The sequence below is a fragment of the Oncorhynchus tshawytscha genome, linkage group LG06 (genome assembly GCF_018296145.1).
Source record: "Oncorhynchus tshawytscha isolate Ot180627B linkage group LG06, Otsh_v2.0, whole genome shotgun sequence".
In the NCBI taxonomy this organism is placed as follows: domain Eukaryota; kingdom Metazoa; phylum Chordata; class Actinopteri; order Salmoniformes; family Salmonidae; genus Oncorhynchus; species Oncorhynchus tshawytscha.
The window spans coordinates 23,472,874-23,498,191 of record NC_056434.1 but is presented as its reverse complement, the minus strand read 5'-3'; the positions used below and the strand labels follow the sequence as shown (position 1 = coordinate 23,498,191).

Sequence of the window (25,318 nt, the reverse complement as noted above, 5' to 3'; positions counted from 1 at the left end):
TTTGTACTGAAGTTTTGCCTGTTTGATTGCATTATGGAGGGAATAACTGATTCGCTAGTTCAGTTTTGCTCGAGTGCTGCCATCTGTCCACGGTTTCTGGTTTAGGTAGGTAGGTTTTAATAGTCACCATGGAAACAACATTCCCTATACTCTTCCTGATTAACTCAATCACCGTGTTTGTGCATACGTCAATTTTATTCTCAGAGGCTACCCGGAATATATCCCAGTCTGCTGGATCATAACAATCTTGAAGCATGGCTTCCAATTGGTCAGACCAGCGTCGAATAGACCTTAGCACGGGTACTTCCTGTTTGAAAAATGGAGTCGTGATCTGATTTATCCGAAGGGAGGGAGTCGGAGGGCCTTTGTAGGCATCTCGAAAAGGTGAGTAGCAGTGGTGTAGTGTTTTTCCTAAGCTTTGACCTACAGTCAATGTCTTGATAGAACTTTGGCAGCGTTTTCCTCAAATTTGCTCTCTGTTGTGAGTTTTCTTTATTACTCTTGAGTGTTTAAGTCTCTGTAAAGCCATTTTGTCTGTACTCTGTATTGTTGTCGATTCTGAGCTCTTGCTGAGAGTAAAATAAAGTACTCTGCATTACAGAGCTTTCTACTGCAAGCAATATATGTAGAGTATCTATTATTGAGTAATTGTTACATTCATTTTACCTGTTCCTATTTGGAAGAATCAAATAAAGATGATAGACCATTGTGTATTTCTCTTACAAGACTCATAGTGGGGTGTGTGTGTTGTGACAGCCTCTTAGGAATGGATGGGCCTGAGTGGGCCACTGGGGAACAGCAACATTTTCTCTCAGACTCGTGGCAAAATGTTGAATAGCATGAGATTAGCTATAAAACTGCAAATGATTCTCACTGCCCCATGGCAAAATGTGTAGAATTGCTGGAAGTTAAATCTTTTTCTCCAAAAATGTCCACCCACCAACACATTTCTGGCTATGCTATTTTTATGGATTAAAAATATTGTTTAGTGTTCTGGAATCTTTAGAAATTGAGTGGAGTAAAATGTATGTTCTTGCAATTGATCTGTAACAAATGAAACGTGTATATTGTCATTGTATTTGATGCTTCAGGCTATACAATACTCTGGATGTCTCATATGACTTGGCATTGATGGATGTTGGTGTGAATGATCAGAGGATGGCCACATTGTCCTTTGACATACTTCCTTTAGGAAAGATCATTCTTAATTTATAATTAGCTAACACAACGTGCACTTGGTGAACTGCGCTTGTTGGGAATGGCACAGTAGAGTCATGCAGGCATCATGCCGAGCCATGTATTACTAACCGTATACTTGAAGTTACGTTCATGTGGTGCATGAAACTACTTGGTCATCTAAAACATGGCATTGGGTGTTGCATCCACATGTCGCATGCAGGCCCTAACTGACCAAGGGCTGTCTTTCTGCCTTAACATAGGGTCTCGGAGTCTCCTGAAGACAGCTCACACATTTTCCATCATTGTCACCCAATGAAGTGACGATGAACATGATGCTAAGTCTGTAAGAGAAGAGGTAGGTAAAAGTAGGAGGTTGTGCATGTGTATTGCATTCAAGGAATTGTGGCCTAGGAGTGCAGATAATCTTGCTAAGCATTCACGTGACATCAGAGCAATGTGTTTACATTCCTAATAGTTAGAGAACATTTGGTGAACTGCATTAAATATGTTCCACACAATTATGACATGCCAATGCCAGTCACACAGGTCAATTAGAGCAAGGAAGACTGGGCAAAAGGTATTAACATTGAAGTATTGAGTGAATTCACTGAAGTGCAGTGGAGGGTATTTCATATATGGGCACTGATAATCTCTCTTTAATTGATTGTTATAACACCATTTCTCAGGGCTGCATAGTGAGTGGGCAGGTGTTCATTTCTAACCATCCATCAGTTGATTGGACTGTCTTCTCCATAACCTAATAACATAAAGACATTTGGAAGGGAAGAAACAAATGTTCGATCAAGCTCTTTGCCACACTTGTGAGCTTGCTGATGAAACGTTGCCTGCTGCACGTGAGGGGGAATTTAAATAGGGTTCAATAACAGCCACCCAATATGGATTTCTCCAGATCAGGGACTGTTTTCTATCTCCCACTGTAGCCTCTGTTCTTCTGTTTCCCTCCCTTTCTCCTGCCATGATACTTTGTGCAAAGCTCTTTGTTGTGAGTTTTCTTTATTACTTGGAGTGCTTAAGTCTCTGTAAAGCTCTTGTACATTCTACCTTAGTCTGTAGTCTGCACATTATTCAGTACTGAGCTCTCTCTGAGAGTAAAGAAAAGTATTCTGCATTACAGAGCTTACTACTGTGTGGACTGTCTCTTTTGTTTGGGTGACAATATAAGCAAGCAATATATGTAGGGCGTAACAATCACTCACTAACTCGTGAGCCTCTGTAATATGTTGCTTGCTGATATTGTCACCCAAACAAAGAGACAGTCGACACCGTAAGCTATGTAATGCACAGGGTCACGCTTTACATGAAGTTGCCCTATGTGTATGTGCTTCTTAACACAGCGCACATCCAACCCGGAAGCCAGCCGCACACACACACACACACACACACACACACACACACACAAACACACTTTTTTTCACGCAATATTGGTTAGAGTCTGGAGGTAAGCATTTCACTGTAAGGTCGACACCTGTTGGATTCGGCGCACGTGACAAGTAAACTTTGATTTGATTTAATAAACAGCGAGTAGCAGCAGTATAAAAAAGGGAGAGGTCAATGGAAATAGTCTGGGTAGCCATTCGATTAGCTACCCTACTTAGTAGTCTTATGGCTTAGGAGTAGTAGCTGTTAAGAAGCCTTTTGGACCTTGTCTTGGCACTCCGGTACCGCTTGCCGTGCGGTAGCAGAGAGAACAGTCTATGACTAGCGTGGCCGGAGTCATTGGCAATTTTTAGGGCCTTCCTCTAACACCGCCTGGTGTAGAGGTCCTGGATGGTACTGGGCCGGACGCACTACCCTCTGTAGTGCCTACGGACAGAGGTCGATCAGTTGACATATCAGGTGATGATGCAACCAGTCAGGATGCTCTCGATGGTGCAGCTGTATAACTTTTTGAGGAGCTGAGTACCCATGCCAAATCTTTTCAGTCTCCTAAGGGGGAATAGGCATTGTAGTGCCCTCTTCACAACTGTCTTGGTGTGTTTGTACCATGATAGTTTGTTGGTGATGTGGACAGCAAGGAACTTGAAACTCTCAACCTGCTCCACTACAGCCTCTTCGATGAGAATTGGGGAGTGCTTGGCCTTCCATTTCCTGTAGTCCCTGTAGTCTACGATCATCTCCTTTGTCTTGATCACGTTGAGGGAGAGGTTGTTGTCTTGGCACCACACTTCCAGGTCTTTGACCTCCCCTATAGGCCGTCTCATTGTTGTCGGTGTGTCGACGGCAAACTTAATGATGGTGTTGGAGACTTGGCCACACAGTCATGGGTGAACAGGGAGTATAGGAGGGGATTAAGCACGTGCCCCTGAGGTTTTACGGCTGAAATCCCGTTAACGGGATCGATATGACAACAGCCAGTGAAAGTGCAGGGCGCCAAATTCAAAGAACACAAATCTCATAATTAAAATTCCTCAAACATACAAGTATTAAACACCATTTTAAAGATACAATTCTTGAAAATCCCACCACAGTGTCCGATTTCAAAAAGGCTTTATGACGAAAGCATACCATGCGATTATGTTAGGTCAGCACCTAGTCACAGAAAAACACAGCCATTTTTCCAGCCAAAGAGAGGAGTCACAAAAAGCAGAAAAACAAACAAACTGCATTTTATCCCCCAGAGCACTTCTCCCGGTGTGTTGAAGAGATGGCTTCTGCCTTTGTACTGAACTTTCATCCGAGCAGGGTGGATGAGGTAGCCGGTGATGTTCTTCTCCTTCAGTGCTTTGGCGACAGGTCTGAACTGCTTGCGACGTCTGGCGAGATCCACGCTCATATCCGGGAAAAGGCTGACCCTCTTTCCATCGATGGTGATGTCCCCTTTGGCTCTTGCGAGTTGCAATATCTTCTCTCTGTCTTAGAAACGGAGGAACCTGATCAGGACGGCCCGTGGGGGCTCATCTGGCCGGGGTTTTGGCGCTGATGTTCTGTGGGCGCGTTCGATTTCCAGCGGCTTGGTGAAGTTGATTATGCCTAGGACCTCCGGGATCCATTGAGTGAAGAAACGGACCGGGTAACGGCCCTCGCTGTCCTCTTTCAATCCCACCACACGGTTATTACTACGTCTACTCTGGTTCTCCATCTGATCTACCTTGTTTTTGAGGTAGGCATTGTCCTTTTGCAGTTGTATCGAGACCTGGTCATGTCGAGCGATGGTATCTTCAACTGTGCTAATGCGCAACTCTGCCTCAGTCGTTCTCAAAAGGAGATCATTCATGGAGGATTTCAGGTCGTCAATGGAAGAATGGAGTTCAGCCGACTTCTTATCAATTTTCATAGAAAGACCTTTGTTACCATCCTGAATTTCCCGGAGGAGAGTAGCCGGCATGTCGGCAGGCTCGCAAGAGGCTGCTGAGAGCAACAGTCTGGAACTGTCGTCTGAGTTATGAGGGCTAATGCTAATCTTGCTAGCTATAGCGTTATCGTGAACTTGGGAATCAACTACGTTTTGGTCGTCCTTCTTGCCTCTCGGTCGGAGGTCCATGGCTCTTTGGGAAGGTAAGTACTTGACAATTTATCAGCCGATGTTAGAATATTGTTTCAACGTTGTTATTTAGGTAAAAATAGAATAACTTTGAAGAGCTCGGTTTGTCAACGTCTGCTCAGCTCCGTGGCATCACGTGCTCCCCATCTAACGCCATTTTGGTAATCAGTTCATAAACCATGTGTTAATCGGTACATCGCAAATCTCTTCCCTACTATTCTGCACAGCTGTCTGGCACAGCTGTCTGGCACAGCTGTCAATTTTTTGGTCATTAAATGAAACTGGTATACTCTATATTTGTCACAAGTTCCTTAGTTTCTCCCCTTCCACTTGTCATGCTACAATTAGTTTATTGTAATCTTGTGTAGAGCAGACATTTCCATATATTGTGATAGCCGCATGTGTGACATAACTTCACCAGTCCTATTTATGATATAATTTACAAAGTGAATACCTTTAAAAAATATTTATTGAGTTTAACTATAATATTTATTGTAATATATGTTTTGTATTTTCTGGTGGATTAAACTGAAATTGCAACCAACTTTCCATGGCTTGTTTTAAAAATAGCGATATTTTCGAGATTATTTTATTTTAAAATAACAGAAAGAGAGAGGTTGTAATCTGAATAAAGGGAAAAATAGAGGCAACTTAATGTTGTTACCCATGCTGGTATTTAAAAAAATCTAATAAAGATAATAAACCATTATGTAGTTCTCTTAAAAGACAAGAGATGTGTTGTAAATGGAGAGTTGTGCATTAAAAAAGTTTTTTAGTGCTCTGGAATCTTTGGAAATTCAGTAGAGGGGATTCTATGTTCTTGCAATTAACCTGTAACAGATTAAACATGGGTGGTGTATACTGCCCTACAAAGCAAAATAGCAGTAACTGCACATTTGGTTAAAAAAAATGTGTTATTGACATTTTTGATAATTTAAATACATGCTTTATCATGTCACTGCCTTCCTGAAGACAAACAATGTATACGGAACGCTTCAGTCTGGTTTTAGACCCCATCATAGCACTGAGACTCCACTTGTGAAGATGATAAGTGACCTTTTGATGGAGTCAGACCGAGGCTCTGCATCTGTACTTGTGCTCCTAGACATTACATGGGCTTGCTCCTAACTATCTTTCCGATTTGGTCCTGGTACCTACCTACACGTACGCTATGGTCACAAGACGCAGGCCTCCTAATTGTCCCTAGAATTCTAAGCAAGGAGGCAGGGCTTATCAATAGTTATCTTATCACAAACATACCAAGACTGTTTCAAGGACATATTTTTTCCATCTACGTAACATTGCAAAAAATCAGAGACTTTCTGTCCAAAAATTATGCAGAAAAATGAATCCATGCTTTTGTCACTTCTAGGTTAGACTACTGCAATGCTCTGCTTTCCGGCTACCCGGAAAAGCACTAAATAAACTTCAGTTAGTGATAAAGCACTAAATAAACTTCAGTTAGTGCTAAACACGACTGCTAGAATCTTGACTAGAACCCCAAAATTGTATAATATTACTCCAGCGTTAGCATCTCTACACTGGCTTCCTGTTAAGGCAAGGGCTGATTTCAAGGTTTTACTGCTAACCTACAAAGCATTACATGGGCTTGCTCCTACCTATCTTTCCAATTTGGTCCTGCCGTACATACCTACATGTACGCTACGGTCACAAGATGCAGGCCTCCTTACTGTCCCTAGAATTTCTAAGCAAACAGCCGGAGCCAGGGCTTTCTCCTATAGAGCCACATTTTTATGGAATTGTCTGCCTACCCATGTGAGAGACGCAGACTCGGTCTCAACCTTTAAGTCTTTATTGAAGACTCATCTCTTCAGTAGGTCCTGTGATTGAGTGTAGTCTGGCCCTGTGAAGGTGAACGAAAGGCACTGGGGCAACAAACCGCCCATGCTGTCTCTGCCTGGCCGATTCCCCTCTCTCCACTGGGATTCTCTGCCTCTAACCCTATTACGGGTGCTGAGTCACTGGCTTACTGGTGCTCTTCCATGCCGTCCCTAAGAGGGGTGCGTCACTTGAGTGGGTTGAGTCACTGACGTGATCTTCCTGTCTGGGTTGGCGCCCCCCCTTGGGTTGTGCCATGACGGAGATCTTTGTGGGCTATGCTCGGCCTTGACGCAGGATGGTAATTTGGTGGTTGAAGATATCCCTCTAGTGGTGTGGGGGCTGTGCTTTGGCAAAGTGGGTGGGGTTATATCCTGCCTGTTTGGCCCTGTCCGTGGGTATCATCGGACGGGGCCACAGTGTCTCCCGACCCCTCCTGTCTCAGCTTCCAGTATTTATGCTGCAGTAGTTTGTGTTGGGGGGCTAGGGTCAGTCTGTCATATCTGGAGTATTTCTCCTGTCTTATCCGGCATCCTGTGTGAATTTAAGTATGCTCTCTCTAATTCTCTCTCTCTCTCTCTCTCTCTCTCTTTCCCACACTGTGAGCTTGCTGGTGAAACGTTGCCTGCTGCACGCGAGGGGGAAATGAGATAGGGTTTAACAATAGCCACCCAATATTGACTCTGCAGGGAGGGGATTTTCACAGGTGTGAGGGGCAGAAAGAGTTGCTCTGATTTTCACTTCCCTGTGTCAACACAAACAGGGGGTGCTCTGGGGATCAAACATTGTCTGTTTAACTAGGATTTGTTACAGTCTGTTGTTGAGCTCTGTTGTTTGGCTGGTTTGAAGGGGAGACAGAGGAGGAGGCCAGTCTAAGTTCCAGTCCCAGTGCACCAGGAGTCTTCCTGAGATCTGGGGTTGAACTGGAACAGACTGAGACTGAGAGGCGTTTCATATTTTGTTATTTCTCTCCTCCTCTCCTGTATGTAAACTCCAGCACAACATTTCCTCTGAGGAACACCCAGTGGGCAGAATTGGCAGGTGCTACAGTCTGGTATCTCCACCATGGATAGGCCTTCCCTTCATATCCTCCTCATATCCAACCACCTACTCTCATAATTTAACCTGCCTTGCTCATCACACAAGGACAAGGCAATCTTTCTGGATGCAATTAATGAACACCATTAGACTTGAACGGGGTGGCTGTCATCATAAGATGAGTGTGTGTGTGTGTGTGTGTGTGTGTGTGTGTGTGTGTGTGTGTGTGTGTGTGTGTGTGTGTGTGTGTGTGTGTGTGTGTGTGTGTGTGTGTGTGTGTAGAAGGGAGAGAAAGTGATATTGTTTAGATGAGTAATTGAAGCAAATTGAAGTGTTTTCTTTCCAGGCGTAATACAAGGCATTTTCGTTGGGATATGAGGTAACAACAGGGCCTATGTTAAAAGTGTTTAAAAGAGTAAAAGTATTTGTTAGTCTGTTAAAATATTAAATGATTAAAAGACAAAAAAGCAATTGTGAATATGTTAAATTGTGTTTGGGAAATGAAGATAGACTTGATTTTTAAAAGGTATTGGCAATATTTAATTAAATATAGAAATGTGTAGGTGTCTTAACTTAACCTGTCCAGTGGCTCAACTTACCACATAAGTTATGCCAAGTGACCACTTTTTTTCAAAACTGTAATGTTTGCATGAATTATTATTATTTTCAAGATTACACACCAATATATGTAGATATCTTTGTTAGAGAGAATACTATATTTCGCCTTGATGGAGTGATGCTGAATGTAAAAATTGGCTCAGCTTACCCCTCTCTCCCCTACATGCAAGTTTAAACATTTTTATTTCATTAAACTGGACTCATTGCTTACTGTCCTTCCAGTGGTCTGCAGAAATACATTTTCCAGATTGATATCCCTTTAATTAGGCCTAACAATATTATTTCCCATATTCCCAGAACTCTAAAACTTACTTATTGTTACTTTACCTTTATTTAACCAGGTAGGCCAGTTGAGAACAAGTTCTCATTTACAACTGTGACCTGGCCAAGATAAAGCAAAGCAGTGTGACACAAACAACAACACAGAGTTACACATGGGATAAACAAAAGTACAGTCAATACCACAATAGAAAAATCTATGTACAGTGTGTGCAAATGTAGTAAGATTAGGGAGGTAAGGCAATAAATAGGCCATATAGGTGAAATAATTATAATTTAGCATTAACACTGGAGTAATTGATGTGCAGATGATGATGTGCAAGTAGAGATACTGGGGTGCAAAAGAGCAAGAGGATAAGTAATAATATGGGGATGAGGTGTGCTATTTACAGATTGGCAGTGTACAGGTACAGTGATCGGTGGGCTGCTCTGACAGCTGATGCTTAAAGTTAGAGAGGGAGATATAAGTCTCCAGCTTCAGTGATTTTTGCAATTTGCTCCAGTACTCTTAACCCACATTGTGAGCCTCTAGGTAACCCTGTCGCTTGTTCATGCTGCGTTCGTAACCAAGTGTGAAGTGGGAGTTTACCACAAATGACTTGGAAAAATCCACTCCAATGGCCTTCCAACTGATAATTACTAGTGGGAAACTTGTCTATCATACCAGAGCTCTGACTTCTATATCGAATCTCCCATTCCTCTCAAATTGTTTTGAAAGAGCTGTTGCTCAGCAACTCACTTCCTTCTTGAAGCCAAATGTACACAAAACACTCCAGTTTTAGACCCCATCATAGTACTGAAACTGCACTCGTAAATGTGGTAAATGACCTTTGAATGGCATCAGACCCAAGGCTCTGCGTCTGTCCTTGTGCTCCTAGACCTTAGTGCCGCTTTTGACACTGTCGATCAACACATTTTTTTGGAGAGATTGGAAACCCAAGTTATTGACTTGTTTAGATCTTATCTGTCAGAAAGTTAGCAATTTGGATGGTTTTTCCTCTGACAAATCCGTGGTAAGTTTTGGTGTTCCTCAAGGTTCTGTTTTGGGATCAGAATTTTTTACACTATATGCTAGCTCTTGGTGATGTCATATGGAAACACAATGTCAACTTTCAATGCTATGCAGATGACACACAGCTGTACATTTTGATGAAAAATGGTGAAGCCCCAAAATTGCCTATCTTGGAAGTCTGTGTTTCAGACATAAGGAATTGTATCTTTTAAACAGAGATGCTAGTTCTAGGTCCCAAGAAACAAAGAGATCTTCTGTTTGATCAGACAATTAATCTCGATAGTTGTACAGTCTTCTTAAATAAAACTGTGAAGGACCTTGGCGTTACTATGGACCCTGATGTCTCTTTTGATGAACATATCAAAAATATTTAAACAGCAGCTTTTTTCCATCTTCGTAACATTGCAAAAATCTGAAACAAGATGCAGGCCTCCTTATTGTTCCTAGAATTTCTAAGCAAACAGCTGGAGGCAGGGCTTTCTGTCCTATAGAGTAAATAGTAAATTGCGCTGAATATATTGATAAAAGTCACCTTGTCCCAGAGAGATTTACACGATTATCAAAACGTCATGCCAGAGTAAACCTACACGAAACACATTTTTTAAAAATTTAAAAAACCCTATGAATGAATTGTCAAAAAACCATTGGAATCATTTCCCTTCTTGACCAATAGGTTTTATGGGTATTATGTGGTACTGTGGTACTCTATAGAGGGCCTGGATGACAGAGAGGTCAGCCCCAATGATGTACTACGCCTTGTGGTCGGATGCCAAGCAGTTGCCTTACCAATCGGTGATCCAGCCAGTCAAGATGCTTTCAATGGTGCAGCTGTAGAACTTTTTGAGGATCTGAGGGCCCACTGAGCAGCCGTGCTTGGACTTTGCAGTCTCCCTCTTCAAGTCCCCTTTCTGAGACTGGCTGCCTGTTGAGATCAAGTGACAGGCAGAACCTCCCACCTACACAGCAACCACCTACTCTATATTCCACACACCAGAATTCAGTATTTTAGTCTATGATTGCCATGTGAGTGTACAAAGAATCTGTACAAATAAATGAATGACACAACTGCACCAAAAACGATCAAAGTTTATGTATTACAATCTTAGATATTGCCAGGTTTCACAGCTGTTTCACAAGGTGTTCATTATTGTAAGTTGTAAGGTATCCTTTAGTGGTATTTATTTGTTCTACATTATTCATTGTTGTATCCTAGGACCTACAATAGATATATACATTTTCAACCACAAGGGTATACTAATGAGCTATGCGAGATATCATTTCTATTTTTTTATCATAATTATATTATTTCAGTGTAGATAAGGGAAGGGCGGGTTAAAATAAAAACATGACCACCAGATAAACCAGTGTATGAATCAAATGTATTGTAAAATGCATATGAATGGAATGGAAATGATCTGACTTCATGATCTGTAAGGTAAGTAACTTTAATGTGTCAAGCAGATTACACATTTTCTTTGTTCCGAAACGTTGCAATGTTTAAGACATGGATTTCCTGTTGTAATGTTAACAAGGTACCCAAAAGTAGTTTGAGTTACTGTTTTAATTTTATTAGTTAAACAAAACTTGTATATACAGCAAAACCAGCCTTGTTTGCATAGCGATGATGATAAGAACATCATTTAGGCTGTAGTGTGTGTGGACCATGATAATTCCTTAGTGATGTGGACACAGAGGAACTTTAAGCTCTCAACCTGCTCAACCACACCCTGTCGATGTGGATGGTGGCGTGCCCTCTGTTTCCTGTACACCATGATCAGCTCCTTTGTCTTGCTGATGTTGAGGGAGTGGTTGCTTTCCTGGCATCACACTGACAGGTCTCTGACCTCCTTCCTGTCTCATCATCGTCGGTGATCAGGCCTACCACCGTTGTGTCGTCTGCAAACTTGATGATGGTGTTAGAGTCGTGTGCGGCCATAAAGTCATGGGGGAACAGGGAGTATAAAATGGGACTAAGCATGCTAGTGGAGGCTGCTGAGGGGAGGACGGCTCATAATAATGTCTGGAACGGAGTGAATGGAATGGTATCAAACACATAGAAACCATGTGTTTGATACCATTCCACTTATTCCACTCCAGCCATTACCATGAGCCTGTCCTCAACGATTAAGGTGCAGCCAACCGCCTGTGAAGCAGGCAACCCTGAGAGGCCCCCATGTTGAGGGACAGTGTGACGGATGTGTTGTTGCCTACAGTTATCACCTGGGGGCGGCCTGTCAGTAACTCCAGGATCCAGTTTTTTGTCTTTTTTAAATTTGTACCTTTATTTAACTAGGCAAGTCAGTTAAGAACAAATTCTTATTTACAATGACAGCCTACCCCGGCCAAACCCAGATGACGCTGGGCCCTATGGGATTCCCAATCTAGGCTGGATGTGATACAGCCTGGATTCAAACCAGGGACTGTAGTGATGCCTCTTTTTAAAATGTATTTTTATTTCACCTTTATTTAACCAGGTAGGCTAGTTGAGAACAAGTTCTAATTTGCAACTGTGACCTGTCCAAGATAAAGCATAGCAGTGTGAACAGACAACACAGAGTTACACAAGGAGTAAACAATTAACAAGTCAATAACACAGTAGAAAAAAAAGAGTCTATATACATTGTGTGTAAAAGGCATAAGGAGGTAGGCGAATAATTACAATTTTGCAGATTAACACTGGAGTGATAAATGATCAGATGGTCATGTACAGGTAGAGATATTGGTGTGCAAAAGAGCAGAAAAGTAAATAAATAAAAACAGTATGGGGATGAGGTAGGTAAAATTGGGTGGGCTATTTACCGATAGACTATGTACTCTTAAAATCAAATCAAATTTTATTGGTCACATACACATGGTTAGCAGATGTTATTGCATGTGTAGCGAAATGCTTGTACTTCTAGTTCCGACAGTGCAGCAATATCTAACATGTAATCTTACAATTCCACAACAACTACCTAATACACACAAATCTAAGTAAAGGAATGGATGCAGTGCCTTAGACCACTGCGCCATTCAGGAGCCCAGTTGCAGAGGGAGGTGTTTTATCCCAGGTTTCTTTTTAATGATGAGCTTGGAGGGCACTATCACAGATAGAACAATGACACAGATATTTCACCGGATGTTTAATGTGAAACGTCTGGTTGGCGTTTCAACTCACTACCAAATATGGTGATGAGAGGAAGCCCAGTGGCCAGCAATGGGAGAAGATGGATTTTGGCCAACATTCTGCTCATTTTCTCATAGAGGAAATATTTGATTTCCATACAGTTTTCTGTTTCCAAAACTAGAATCTGTAACAAAGAGTGGACTGCGTTTTGTATGTGCTGCATACAGAAATGTTATTATTTATTTAACCTTGTTTTAAAAAACACATTTAATGCAAATGTCACTTAAAGCTGCAATATGCAACTTTTTGGGCCACCCCGACCAAATTCACATAGAAATGTGAGTTATAGATCTGTCATTCTCATTGAAAGTAGTCTAAGAAGTGGTAGATATGTTCTATGTGCCCTATTTCCACAGATAGAACAATGATCTGTGGGTTAGTTATAAAAAGCGTTGCTATTTCTAAGTTTCGTTTTTGTGTCTTTTACTTTAAGTTTTGTACAACAACGTCAAACAGCTTGTTTTGTCAATTAAACTGACATTAGGTGAACTATTTGAATTTTTGTTTCGCCATAGTTTTTGATGCTATTCCATCTTGAACTCTCATGTTGTTTAGAGGTGTAACAAGACCTCACCTTCTTGGCCTATCCTTGCTTAATCCAGTTGACTCACCAATAGGAAAAATGTGTTTCTTCTTGTTCCCTCAGAACAACAGATCTATACATGCTTTATTTCAAAGGGATATTGTATCCATTCCTTATGTCACAACTTACTGGAATACATTTGTCAATAATATCTGTTGAAAAAAAGTCTGGTTATTACCACACAAATACCTGGTAGTTTTAACAAGATCAAAGAGGTCTCTATCAGAATGAACCATACTGTAAGTATTACCCTGCGAATAATTACCTGAAGAAGCTAAAACATTAACTGTACTGTTTGTGTTGAGCATCCATAAACAGTTTTGCATTTATTTTGGCATTGTCTACATGTAAAGAAATGATGGCAAGATATTTATAGTTTTATAATTGTTAATATTCTTGATGACTTTAGTTTGTTATGGGAGAACGTGCTGCTCGGTTTTCTTAACTATAACAAGGATTTAAAAAAAAACTAGTTTTATCTGAAATCTAATTGTGCAAATGGCAAAATGTCATATTCATGATTGTAAATTCACGAATAAAAAAACACTATTCCACGTTTTCTATAAGGAATTTGAGCAGTACATTAAGACCATTCTACATTATTCTAATAAGAAAGCTGATAAAACAATCAATATGTGTGCTTCCTTTAAAGTCTTTGTATAATCTGTAATTTGTTGTAACCCCTAGTATATGTTATCATTGTCTGTTTGTATACTTCTTGTATGTATACTGTTTTTTCTGCAATAAAAACATATACGGTTGAAGTCGGAAGTTTACATAGACCTTAGCCAAATACATTTAAACTCAGTTTTAGACAACTCCTGACATTTAATCCTAGTAAACAGTCCCTGTTTTAGGTCTGTTAGGATCACCACTTTATTGTAAGAATGTGTAATGTCAGAATAATAGTAGAGAGAATGATTTATTTCAGCTTTTATTTCTTTCATCACATTCCCAGTGGGTCAGAAGTTTAAATACACTCAATTAGTATTTGGTAGCATTGCCTTTAAATTGTTTAACTTGGGTCATTTCAGGTAGCCTTCCACAGGCTTCCCACAATAAATTCCTCCTGACAGAGCTGGTGTAACTGAGTCAGGTTTGTATGCCTTGCTCGCACATGCTTTTTCAGTTCTGCCCACAAATGGTCTATCAAATCAAATCAAATCAAATTTATTTATATAGCCCTTCGTACATCGGCTGATATCTCAAAGTGCTGTACAGAAACCCAGCCTAAAACCCCAAACAGCAAGCAATGCAGGTGTAGAAGCACGGTGGCTAGGAAAAACTCCCTAGAAAGGCCAAAACCTAGGAAGAAACCTAGAGAGGAACCAGGCTATGTGGGGTGGCCAGTCCTCTTCTGGCTGTGCCGGGTGGAGATTATAACAGAACATGGCCAAGATGTTCAAATGTTCATAAATGACCAGCATGGTCGAATAATAATAAGGCAGAACAGTTGAAACTGGAGCAGCAGCACAGTCAGGTGGAAGTTAAAACTGGAGCAGCAGCATGGCCAGGTGGACTGGGGACAGCAAGGAGTCATCATGTCAGGTAGTCCTGGGGCATGGTCCTAGGGCTCAGGTCAGTTGAAACTGGAACAGCAGCATGGCCAGGTGGACTGGGGACAGCAAGGAGTCATCATGTCAGGTAGTCCTGGGGCATGGTCCTAGGGCTCAGGTCCTCCAAGAGAGAGAAAGAAAGAGAAGGAGAGAATTAGAGAACGCACACTTAGATTCACACAGGACACCGAATAGGACAGGAGAAGTACTCCAGATATAACAAACTGACCCCAGCCCCCGACACAAACTACTGCAGCATAAATACTGGAGGCTGAGACAGGAGGGGTCAGGAGACACTGTGGCCCCATCCGAGGACACCCCGGACAGGGCCAAACAGGAAGGATATAACCCCACCCACTTTGCCAAAGCACAGCCCCCACACCACTAGAGGGATATCTTCAACCACCAACTTACCATCCTGAGACAAGGCTGAGTATAGCCCACAAAGATCTCCGCCACGGCACAACCCAAGGGGGGCGCCAACCCAGACAGGATGACCACAACAGTGAATCAACCCACTCAGGTGACGCACCCCCTCCAGGGACGGCATGAGAGAGCCCCAGCAAGCCAGTGACTCAGCCCCTGTAATAGGGTTAGAGGCAGAGAATCCCAGTGGAAAGAGGGGAACCGGCCAAGCAGAGACAGCAAGGGCGGTTCGTTGCTCCAGAGCCTTTCCGTTCACCTTCCCACTCCTGGGCCAGACTACACTCAATCATATGACTATGATCCACTCAATCTATAGGATTGAGGTCAGGGCTTGGTTGAACAATGAGTTTTAATAACTCCAACCTAAGTGTATGTAAATTTCCGACTTCATCTGTGCATATACACACACTACCGGTCAAACGTTTATGGAGACCTACTCATTCAAGGGTTTTTCTTTATTTTTACTATTTTCTACATTGTAGAATAATAGTGAAGACATCAAAACCATGAAATCATGTAGAAACCAACAAATCAAAATATATTTTATATTTGAGATTCTTTAAATAGCCACCCTTTGCCTTGAAGACAGCTTAGCACACTCTTGGGATTCTCTCAGCCAGTTTCACCTGGAATGCTTTTCCAACAGTCTTGATGGAGTTCCCACATATGCAGAGCACTTGTTGGCTGCTTTTCCTTCACTCTGCGGTCCGACTCATCCCAAACCATCACAATTTGGTTGAGGTCGGGTGATTATGGAGGCCAGGTCATCTGATGCAGCACTCCATCACTCTCCTTCTTGGTAAATTAACCCTTACACAGCCTGGAGGTGTGTTGAGTCATTGTCCTGTTGAAAAACAAATGATTAGCCCAGTAAGCCCAAGCCAGATGGGATGGTGTATCGCTGCAGAATGCTGTGGTAGCCATGCTGGTTAAGTGTGCATTGACAGTGTCACCAGCAAAGCACCCCCACACCATAACCCCTCCTCCTCCATGCTTTACGGTGGGAAATACACATGCAGAGATAATCCATTCACCCTCACCACGTCTCACAAAGACACGGCGATTGGAACCAAAAATCTCCAATTTGGAGTCCAGACCAAAGGACAGATTTCCACCAGTCTAATGTCCATTGCTTGTGTTTCTTGGCCCAAGCACGTCTCTTCTTCTTATTGGTGTCCTTTTGTAGTGGTTTCTTTGCAGCAATTCAACCATGAACGCCTGATTCACACAGTCTCCTTTGAACAGTTGATGTTGAGATGTGTCTGTTACTTGAAATCTGTGAAGCATTTATTTGGGCTGCAATTTCTGAGGCTGATAACTCTAATAAACTTATCCTCTGCAGCAGAGGTAACTCTGGGTCTTCCATTCCTATGGCGCTCCTCATGAGAGCCAGTTTCATCATAGTGCTTGATGGGTTTTGCAACTGCACTTGAGGAAACTTTCAAAGTTCTTGAAATGTTCTGAATTGACTGACCTTCATGTCTTAAACTATTATGGACTGTTGTTTCTCTTTGCTTATTTGAGCTGTTCTTGCCAAAATATGGACTTGGTCTTTAACCAAACAGAACCTATCTTCTGTATACCCCCCTACCTTGTCACAACACAACTGATTGGCTCAAATGTGTTAAGAAGGAAAGAAATTCCACAAATGAACTTTTAAGAAGGCACACCTGTTAATTGAAATGCCTTCCAGGTGACTGCCTCATGAAGCTGGTTGAGAGAATGCCAAGAGTGTACAAATCTGTCATCAAGGCAAAGGGTGGCTACTTTAAAGAATATAAAATATATTTTGATTTGTTTTACACTTTTTGGTTACTACATGATTCCATGTGTGTTATTTCATAGTTTTGATGTCTTCACTACTTTTTTTACAATGTAGAAAATAGTCCAAATAAACAAAAAAACCTTGAATGAGTAGGTGTCCTAAAACTTTTTGTAAAACTAGTGCATATTTAAATATGAACAAATCTGAATAATTGTTCGTGCTCATGCACTTTTCTAATTTGGAACATTTCTAAAAATCCGTGACCCGGAAGGGATCTGACAAGACGCCAGTTGGCTTCACGCGGATGACAGTATCAGCAAGTTAGCAAAAATATGCTACCTAAAATAAATGTAGCTGCGACTTGTAGTTTTTATTCTAACGTTACCTGAATTAGTCAAAGGTCAAGATGGCTACAATTTACAATATGTTCCAGTCAGAAACAACATCGATTATGGCCTTCGTCGTCGAGACGGCAATGACAGAAATATACACATTTTTGCCAAACTCTGACGCTAACAACGACGTTAATCCGGGGAGAGAGGTGAGTATTCTAAAATATTTCTGGCATTGAACAGTATGATGACGGGCGCCTAGTGACTACAACCAGCTACGTTAGCTAACGAACAAAAGTTATCAGAATAAATTTGTTTAGCTACCTAGATCGTTAACTACCGTCTGTAACCTAAATTAACCTGAACGTGGCCCCGATTCTGATTTTCAGGTTAAAGGAAGCTAGGTTGAGGTACCGTATCCCTGAAAACCGGATGTTTTTAGTTTTCAACCATCGCGCTGAGGGTGTCGACTACCTGGCGAACGTTAATTTTTTATTTTGTTTTATTTAACCTTCATTTAATTAGGCAAGTCAATTAAGAACAAATGCGCATTTGCAATGACAGACTACACCGGCCAAACCCGGACGACGCTGGGCCAATTGTGCGCCGCCCTATTGGACTCCCAACCACGGCCGGTTGTGAAACAGCCTGGTACAACGTTACTTAACCAGTACTACTAGCTAGCCCTCAGCTAGGTTGCTAGCCAACGTTACTGGTTTCACATCCTCTGCTTAAGCTGGCTGTATACAGTAACTAACTAGTTCACTTGTTTCTATTGCTCTACACAGCTCTGCACCATTATGAATTTGTTGATGGGGGAGGGTATTCGTAAAGTCTGCCAACTATTCCTTGTGGCCTCCTCACGTTTGCAAAATGAAAACGAGAAACTGAAGACCAAGGTGGAGCAGATGGATGAATATATGAAGGAAATTACTGAGAAGGCTGAACATTATAGAACGTCTCTGGCTAAAGTGGAGGCTGAACCGAAAGTACAGACACCAACCCATGTTCTGCACAACGGAATGATCTTTGCAATAAAACCAGTTGGTGAGTGTTGTAGACCTCCAGTCATTAGGTTCCTGCCTATAATAAGGTAGCTAAGTAGGTCTGTTGTAGGTGTACTGATTGTTTTGTTCCCCATCTTTGATAGTTTTGTTTGTATTAACTTCCCACACATCATTTTGTTGAAAGGAAAAAGTGAGAGAGAGTTTTGAACATGTTTCAATGTAACTTTTCTTGTTCTTTAGATCTCCCATTGTTGCCTGGAATGACAGCGGCTTCAGCATTTCCAGGGAATGTCAGTCAAGCAAACACAGTCACTAACGCAACATCCGTCTGTGCAGGTAATATCCTCAGTGGTGTTATATTTGAATAATCGTTGCCAAACCAGGTGTGCGTTCAGTTCAATGTTTGCTGTGATAGTTTGTACTGAACTAAATGTTTCCCTCAAACAGTCCACACCATTGGCTTACTAAACATATTTTTTTCAGAATAGCACCGTTACCTTTGAATCTCATGTTATAAAGTTGTGTTCTGCTGAACGTGGTCCAGGGTCATATTCAGTAAGAACCAAACAAAAGAAAATGGGGAGTAACTACCTGAACGCCAATAAGAAACGCCTGTTTGTTTTCTGTTGCATAACATTTTTCTGTGGTGTGCGCTAAAGAATATGACCCAGTTGTTCGAAAACAATACACAGACGGTTAAAAAGCATGTTTATTTTAAGGAAAAATATTGATATAGCCATATATTGGTTGATTTATTTGTCTAACTAAATACATTTAGTATAACCTAATCATTTTGTTAAATTCTCTTAACTTAGGCTGTAGTTTTACTATGTGTATACTCACATTCCTTTTATGTTTAGGTCCTACCAAAGTTTGCAGTAAACCTACAGAGACGACTTCATTGGAGTATGACTCATCTCTGGGAGACACACATGGACTGAATACAGAGCCCTCACCAAGAGATACTGAATCCAACATTGAGCATATGAGAGCTGCTCTTCCAGAGGGCACTGACAATGGTAGAGACAGCCATGAAAGACATAAAAACAGTAATATTAGTAATGGGACAGGATCCACAGAAAACAAACGCTTCAAGTGTGATGTTTGTGAGAAGACATTCAGCAAGAAAGAGTTGCTGAGAGTTCACAAGCTAATCCACACAAAACCTTTCAAGTGTGACATTTGTGAGAAGACCTTCAGCAGGAAAGGGTTACTGGAAGGTCATAAGCTAATTCACACAAGACCCTTCACCTGTGATGTTTGTGACAAGACCTTCAGCCTGAACCGCATGCTGTTACGTCACAAGCTAATTCACACAGGAGAGAGGCCATTTGCTTGTGGTCAATGTGGCAAAACATTCAGAATGTCCAAGCAGCTTGAACGTCACATGTTGCATCACAAAGAAAACTATTTCAGTTGCAAAGTCTGTGGAAATACATTCTCTACCAAGACAGATCTGACACTACATCGGCTAGTTCATGCAGTGGAGAGACCGTTCAAGTGCCTGACTTGTGGAAAGGGTTTCACAAAAAGGACCATACTTATGGGGCACGAGAGAATCCACAGCGGTGAAAAACCATACAGCTGTGCTGAATGTGGGAAAAGTTACAGACAGTCTTATGACCTAAGAATTCATATGCGAAGACATACAGGTGCAGACATACGTCCACACTTATGCGAAGAGTGTGGTAAAAGCTTTAGGACAAAATCTGTCCTCGAAAAGCACAAGCGAATTCATACAGGGGAGAAGCCATTTAAATGTGAGACCTGTGGAGCTGCTTTTGGCCATAAAGGAAACCTTGTGCGACACCAAGTGCTTCACACGGGGGAGAGACCATACAAATGTAAAGTGTGTGGGAAAAGCTACCCTCAGTCCACCGACTTAAAAGCTCACATGCACCGTCATGGGGCAACCAAACCTTTTATGTGTGACCTATGTGGAAAGACTTTTATTTACAATTACCAAATGAGACAACATAATCTACAATGGCACATGGCTGAAGGAGATAAGGTTCCTGGGAGAGAAGGAACATCAACAAAGCCATTCAGTTGCAAAATATGTTTGAACGGCTTCAGCTCCATGCTAACTCTGAAAAAGCATAAAGAAATTCACACAGGACAAAAGCAATATTCTTGTTCCATTTGCGGAAAGACCATTGCATATAAAAATGCTTTTGACTATCACATGAGAGTTCACAGTGGAGTGAAGCCCCATGAATGTAAATACTGTGGAAGGACATTTATTCTGAAGCAAGCTCTTCAAGGACATGAGCGGACCCATACAGGTGAAAAACCCTTCAAATGCAGTTATTGTGACAAGACTTTTGCAGTCAACACCAATCTGAAAAGGCATGAGCGAATCCACACAGGAGAGAAGCCATTCAAATGTGATGTTTGCGGGAGAGGTTTCAGTCAAGCCAACAATGTTAAAGCCCACATGCAAGTCCACACTGGAGTTAGGCCTTACTATTGCAAGAGATGTGGAAAAGGCTTTTCTGACATAAGACACTACAAAAACCATAGCTGTGATGGTGTGGCTGTTACACGCACACACTGTGATGGTGATAATTATCGTAAATCTTCTGACGGCACTTTCAGAAGTAGAAAAGGAGTTAGACAGGAGTGCTTGCCATAATGCTGCTGTTGTGTAGACTCCGTGATATTATCTACAGACTGTAGACTACAGTGCTGCAACTTCCTGCTTACAGATGCCATGAACAATGGGGATTTATTCAGTAGTGTGAAATGTTCTCGGGTGAGTATCTCGAAAGCCTTGTATGAAATGAGAGCGTGCTTTAGGAAATTAGATATGTGCTTGCTGTAGTGCTTGGAGATCTTGCTATAAATCAAAGGGTTAATGTTCATGAGCCCAAATTCTCATTTGTTCATATTGTGTAAATCAATAAACACATCATTCATGTGAAGTTATAAACTGAGTGGGTCGAGCCCTGAATGCTGATTGGTTGATAGCTGTCGTATACCACGGGTATGACAAAACATTTATTTTTACTGCTTTAATTCCATTGGTAACCAGTTTATAATAGCAATAAGGTACCTTGTGAGTTTGTGGTATAAGGCTAATATACCACAGCTAAGGACTGTGTCCAGTCACTCCACGATGCGTCGTGCCTAAGAACAGCCCTTAGCGGTGGTATATTGGCCATATACCACACCCCCTCGTGACTTATTGCTTAACTATAGACCCCTAAATCAAATCAAACTATTTGTCGCATGCGCCGAATACAAGTGTAGACTTTACTGTGAAATGCTTACTTACAAGCCCTTAACCAACAGTGCAGTTCAAGAAGAGTTAAGAAAATATTTACCAAGTAGACTAAAATAAAAAAGTAACACAATAAGAATAATGATGTTATATACACGGGGCACTGGTACTGAGTCAGTGTGCGGGGTACAGGTTAATTGCGGTCATTTGTACATGTAGGTGGGGGATGAAGTGACTGCATAGATAATATACAGTGAGTAGCAGCAGTATACAAGAAGGGGGGGTCGATGTAAAGGAGGGGGGTCGATGCAGGTTATTGCCAACTGGGGAATGCTGGCTAAAGTTTTATAATTTTTTAATTTTTTAAAATTATCGTTCCTTTCTCCTCAAACCTTGCATCAGTTCTACTTGCATTTCTAAATATTTACAATACCGAATATATTTAATTGTACTAGCACCACCTTATTGGCTTAGATGGATACAATGTAGAAGAAATTATAATTTAACATTGTTCAAAGCACCCCCCAGCAACGAATATGGGGGGGAAAAAAGCCCCATCAACAAAAAGTAGATGCAATGCCACTTACCTGCCTATATGACATCTGTAGTGAAAGTGGACAATGGTGCAGCAATAGGACTTGACCATAAACTAGACTTATTGACTTAGCTGCACAGTTACATTAGTTACCTAGTAGCATGATATACACTGCTCAAAAAAATAAAGGGAACACTAAAATAACACATCCTAGATCTGAATTAATTAAATATTATTATTAAATACTTTTTTCTTTACATAGTTGAATGTGCTGACTACAATCACACACAAATTATCAATGGAAATCAAATTTATCAACCCATGGAGGTCTGGATTTGGAGTCACACTCAAAATTAAAGTGGAAAACCACACTACAGGCTGATCCAACTTTGATGTAATGTCCTTAAAACAAGTCAAAATGAGGCTCGGTAGTGTGTGTGGCCTCCACGTGCCTGTATGACCTCCCTACAACGCCTGGGCATGCTCCTGATGAGGTGGCGGATGGTCTCCTGAGGGATCTCCTCCAAGACCTGGACTAAAGCATCCGCCAACTCCTGGACAGTCTGTGGTGCAATGTGGTGTTGGTGGATGGAGCGAGACATGATGTCCCAGATGTGCTCAATTGGATTCAGGTCTGGGGAACGGGCGGGCCAGTCCATAGCATCAATGCGTTCCTCTTGCAGGAACGGCTGACACATTCCAGCCACATGAGGTCTAGCATTGTCTTGCATTAGGAGGAACCCAGGGCCAACCGCACCAACATATGGTCTCAAGGGGTCTGAGGATCTCATCTCGGTACCTAATGGCAGTCAGGCTACCTCTGGCGAGCACATGGAGTGCTGTGCGGCCCCCCCAAAGAAATGCCACCCCACACCATGGTTGACCCACCGCCAAACTGGTCATGCTGGATGGAGGATGTTGCAGGCAGCAGAACGTTCTCCACGGCATCTCCAGACTCTGTCACGTCTGTCACATGTGCTCAGTGTGAACCTGCTTTCATCTGTGAAGAGCACAGGGCGCCAGTGGCGAATTTGCCAATTTTGGTGTTCTCTGGCAAATGCCAAACGTCCTGCACGGTGTTGGGCTGTAAGCACAACCCCCACCTGTGGACGTCGGGCCCTCATACCACCCTCATGGAGTCTGTTTCTGACTGTTTGAGCAGACACATGCACATTTGTGGCCTGCTGGAGGTCATTTTGCAGGGCTTTGGCAGTGCTCCTCCTGCTCCTCCTTGCACAAAGGCGGAGGTAGCGGTCCTGCTGCTGGGTTGATGCCCTCCTACGGCCTCCTCCACGTCACCTGATGTACTGGCCTGTCTCCTGGTAGCGCCTCCATGCTCTGGACACTACGCTGACAGACACAGCAAACCTTCTTGCAACAGCTCGCATTGATGTGCCATCCTGGATGAGCTGCACTACCTGAGCCACTTGTGTGGGTTGTAGACTCCGTCTCATGCTACCACTAGAGGGAAAGCACCGCCAGCATTCAAAAGTGACCAAAACATCAGCCAGGAAGCATAGGAACTGAAAAGTGGTCTGTGGTCACCACCTGCAGAACCACTCCTTTATTGGGGGTGTCTTGCTAATTGCCGATAATTCCCACCTGTTGTCTATTCCATTTGCACAACAGCATGTGAAATTTGTCAATTAGTGTTGCTTCCTAAGTGGACAGTTTGATTTCACAGAAGTGTGATTGACTTGGAGTTACATTGTGTTGTTTAAGTGTTCCCTTTATTTTTTTGAGCAGTGTATATACTGAACAAAAATATTGACGCAACATTTTCATCGATTTTACTGAGTTACAGTTCATTTAAGGAAATCAGTCAATTTAAATATAATAAGTAGGCAATAATCTATGGATTTTCCATGACTGGACAGGGGCGCAGCCATGGCTGGGCCTTGGAGGGCTTGCGCTCACCCACTGGGGAGTTTTTCCCCACAAAAGGGCTTTATTAAAGACACAAATAATCCTCAGTTTCATCACCTGTCCGGTGGCTGGTCATAGAAGATCCTGCAGGTGAACAAGGCATATGTGGAGGTCCTGTGCTGTCGTGGTTACTCGTGGTCTGCGGTTGTGAGGCCTGTTGGACTTGTTGCCAAATTCTCTAAAACGACATTGGAAGCCGGCTTATGGTAGAGAAATTAACATTAAATTCTCTGGCAACTGCTCTGGTGGATGTTACTGCAGTCAGCATTCCAATTGCACGCTCCCTCAACTTGAGACGTCTATGTCATTGTGTTGTGAAAAAACAGCACATTTTGCAATGGCTCTTTATTGTCCCCAGCACAAGATGCACCTGTGCAAAGATCACACTGTTTAATCAGCTGCCACACCTGTCAGGTGGATGGATTGTTTTTGCAAAGGAGAAATGCTCACTAACGGACGTAAACAAATTTGTGCACAACATTTTTGAGAAATTCTATTCTGTGATTATGAAACATTTCTGGCATCTTCTATTCATGAAACACAGGACCAACACTTTAAATGTTGTGTTTATGTATTTTGTTTAGTGTATTTTCTAAATACAAGAGGCAGTGGAAATGCGATTTTGGATGCTTCTGTGCTTTTTGCTGATAATGCCCATCTTTAGTGATGGAGTGTCACCACTAGGTGGAGAAGCAGCCCACTGAATAACTTGTATTTAAAAAATAAATAAATCACGGCTGGTTGTGATACAGCCTGGATTCGAACCAGGGTGTCTTTAGTCACGCCTCTAGCACTGAGATGCAGTGCCTTAGAACACTGCACCACTCGGGAGCCCAAAAGGCCTAGATGGCAATGGTACATAGCATTTATTTTGTACAAAACATTAGTCTTTTATTAGTGTCAATACAATTTAATCAGTATTTTCAGTTTTATCTACCGGTTTGTGCCATATGTCCTCCTCATTAAGGTGAGTGTAATGTCTCCCAGATTTGGGGTCAATTTAATTAGACATTTGAATTCAGTCATGAAGTGGAGAATATACTTTAAAATCTTCAAGTAATGGAATTTAATTGGAATTAGGCTGTTTTTTGACTTGGAATTGCAATTGTAAAAACATTTTATCTTCTCCCAGGTAATGGAATTAATGCGCATTGTATTAAACATTTACTGTAGGATTTGTTTTCAATCATTTCAACTTGTATCATTGCATTTCCAGTATAGCTAGGCTATTTGAACAGTGATGTGATTAGCCTGAAGGAATTTAATTTGAAATGGATTTGTTGTGATAATATTGAATTAATTTATTAGAAATGACCCCAACACAGATGTCTA

At 41.9% G+C, this 25,318-nt stretch overlaps 1 protein-coding gene across 1 annotated transcript; it reads left to right on the top strand.

Moving 5' to 3' along the window:
- The first annotated feature begins 17,208 nt into the window (after window positions 1-17,208).
- LOC112252258 (zinc finger protein 708) lies at window positions 17,209-21,239 on the top strand. The gene is made up of 4 exons (XM_024423344.2): window positions 17,209-17,504; window positions 18,084-18,342; window positions 18,543-18,638; window positions 19,163-21,239. Exons 1-4 carry the CDS (start codon window positions 17,370-17,372, stop codon window positions 20,935-20,937), a joined length of 2,265 nt encoding a protein of 754 aa, XP_024279112.1. The 5' UTR covers window positions 17,209-17,369; the 3' UTR covers window positions 20,938-21,239.
- The last annotated feature ends 4,079 nt before the right edge of the window (window positions 21,240-25,318 follow it).

Bases quoted from the DNA above. Each gene is read 5' to 3' on its own strand.
- LOC112252258 (XM_024423344.2), top strand. From the start codon at position 17,370: ATGGCTACAATTTACAATATGTTCCAGTCAGAAACAACATCGATTATG. The intron at 17,505-18,083 runs GTGAGTATTCTA...TGCTCTACACAG, and splicing joins ACGTTAATCCGGGGAGAGAG to CTCTGCACCATTATGAATTT. The intron at 18,639-19,162 runs GTAATATCCTCA...TTTTATGTTTAG, and splicing joins CGCAACATCCGTCTGTGCAG to GTCCTACCAAAGTTTGCAGT.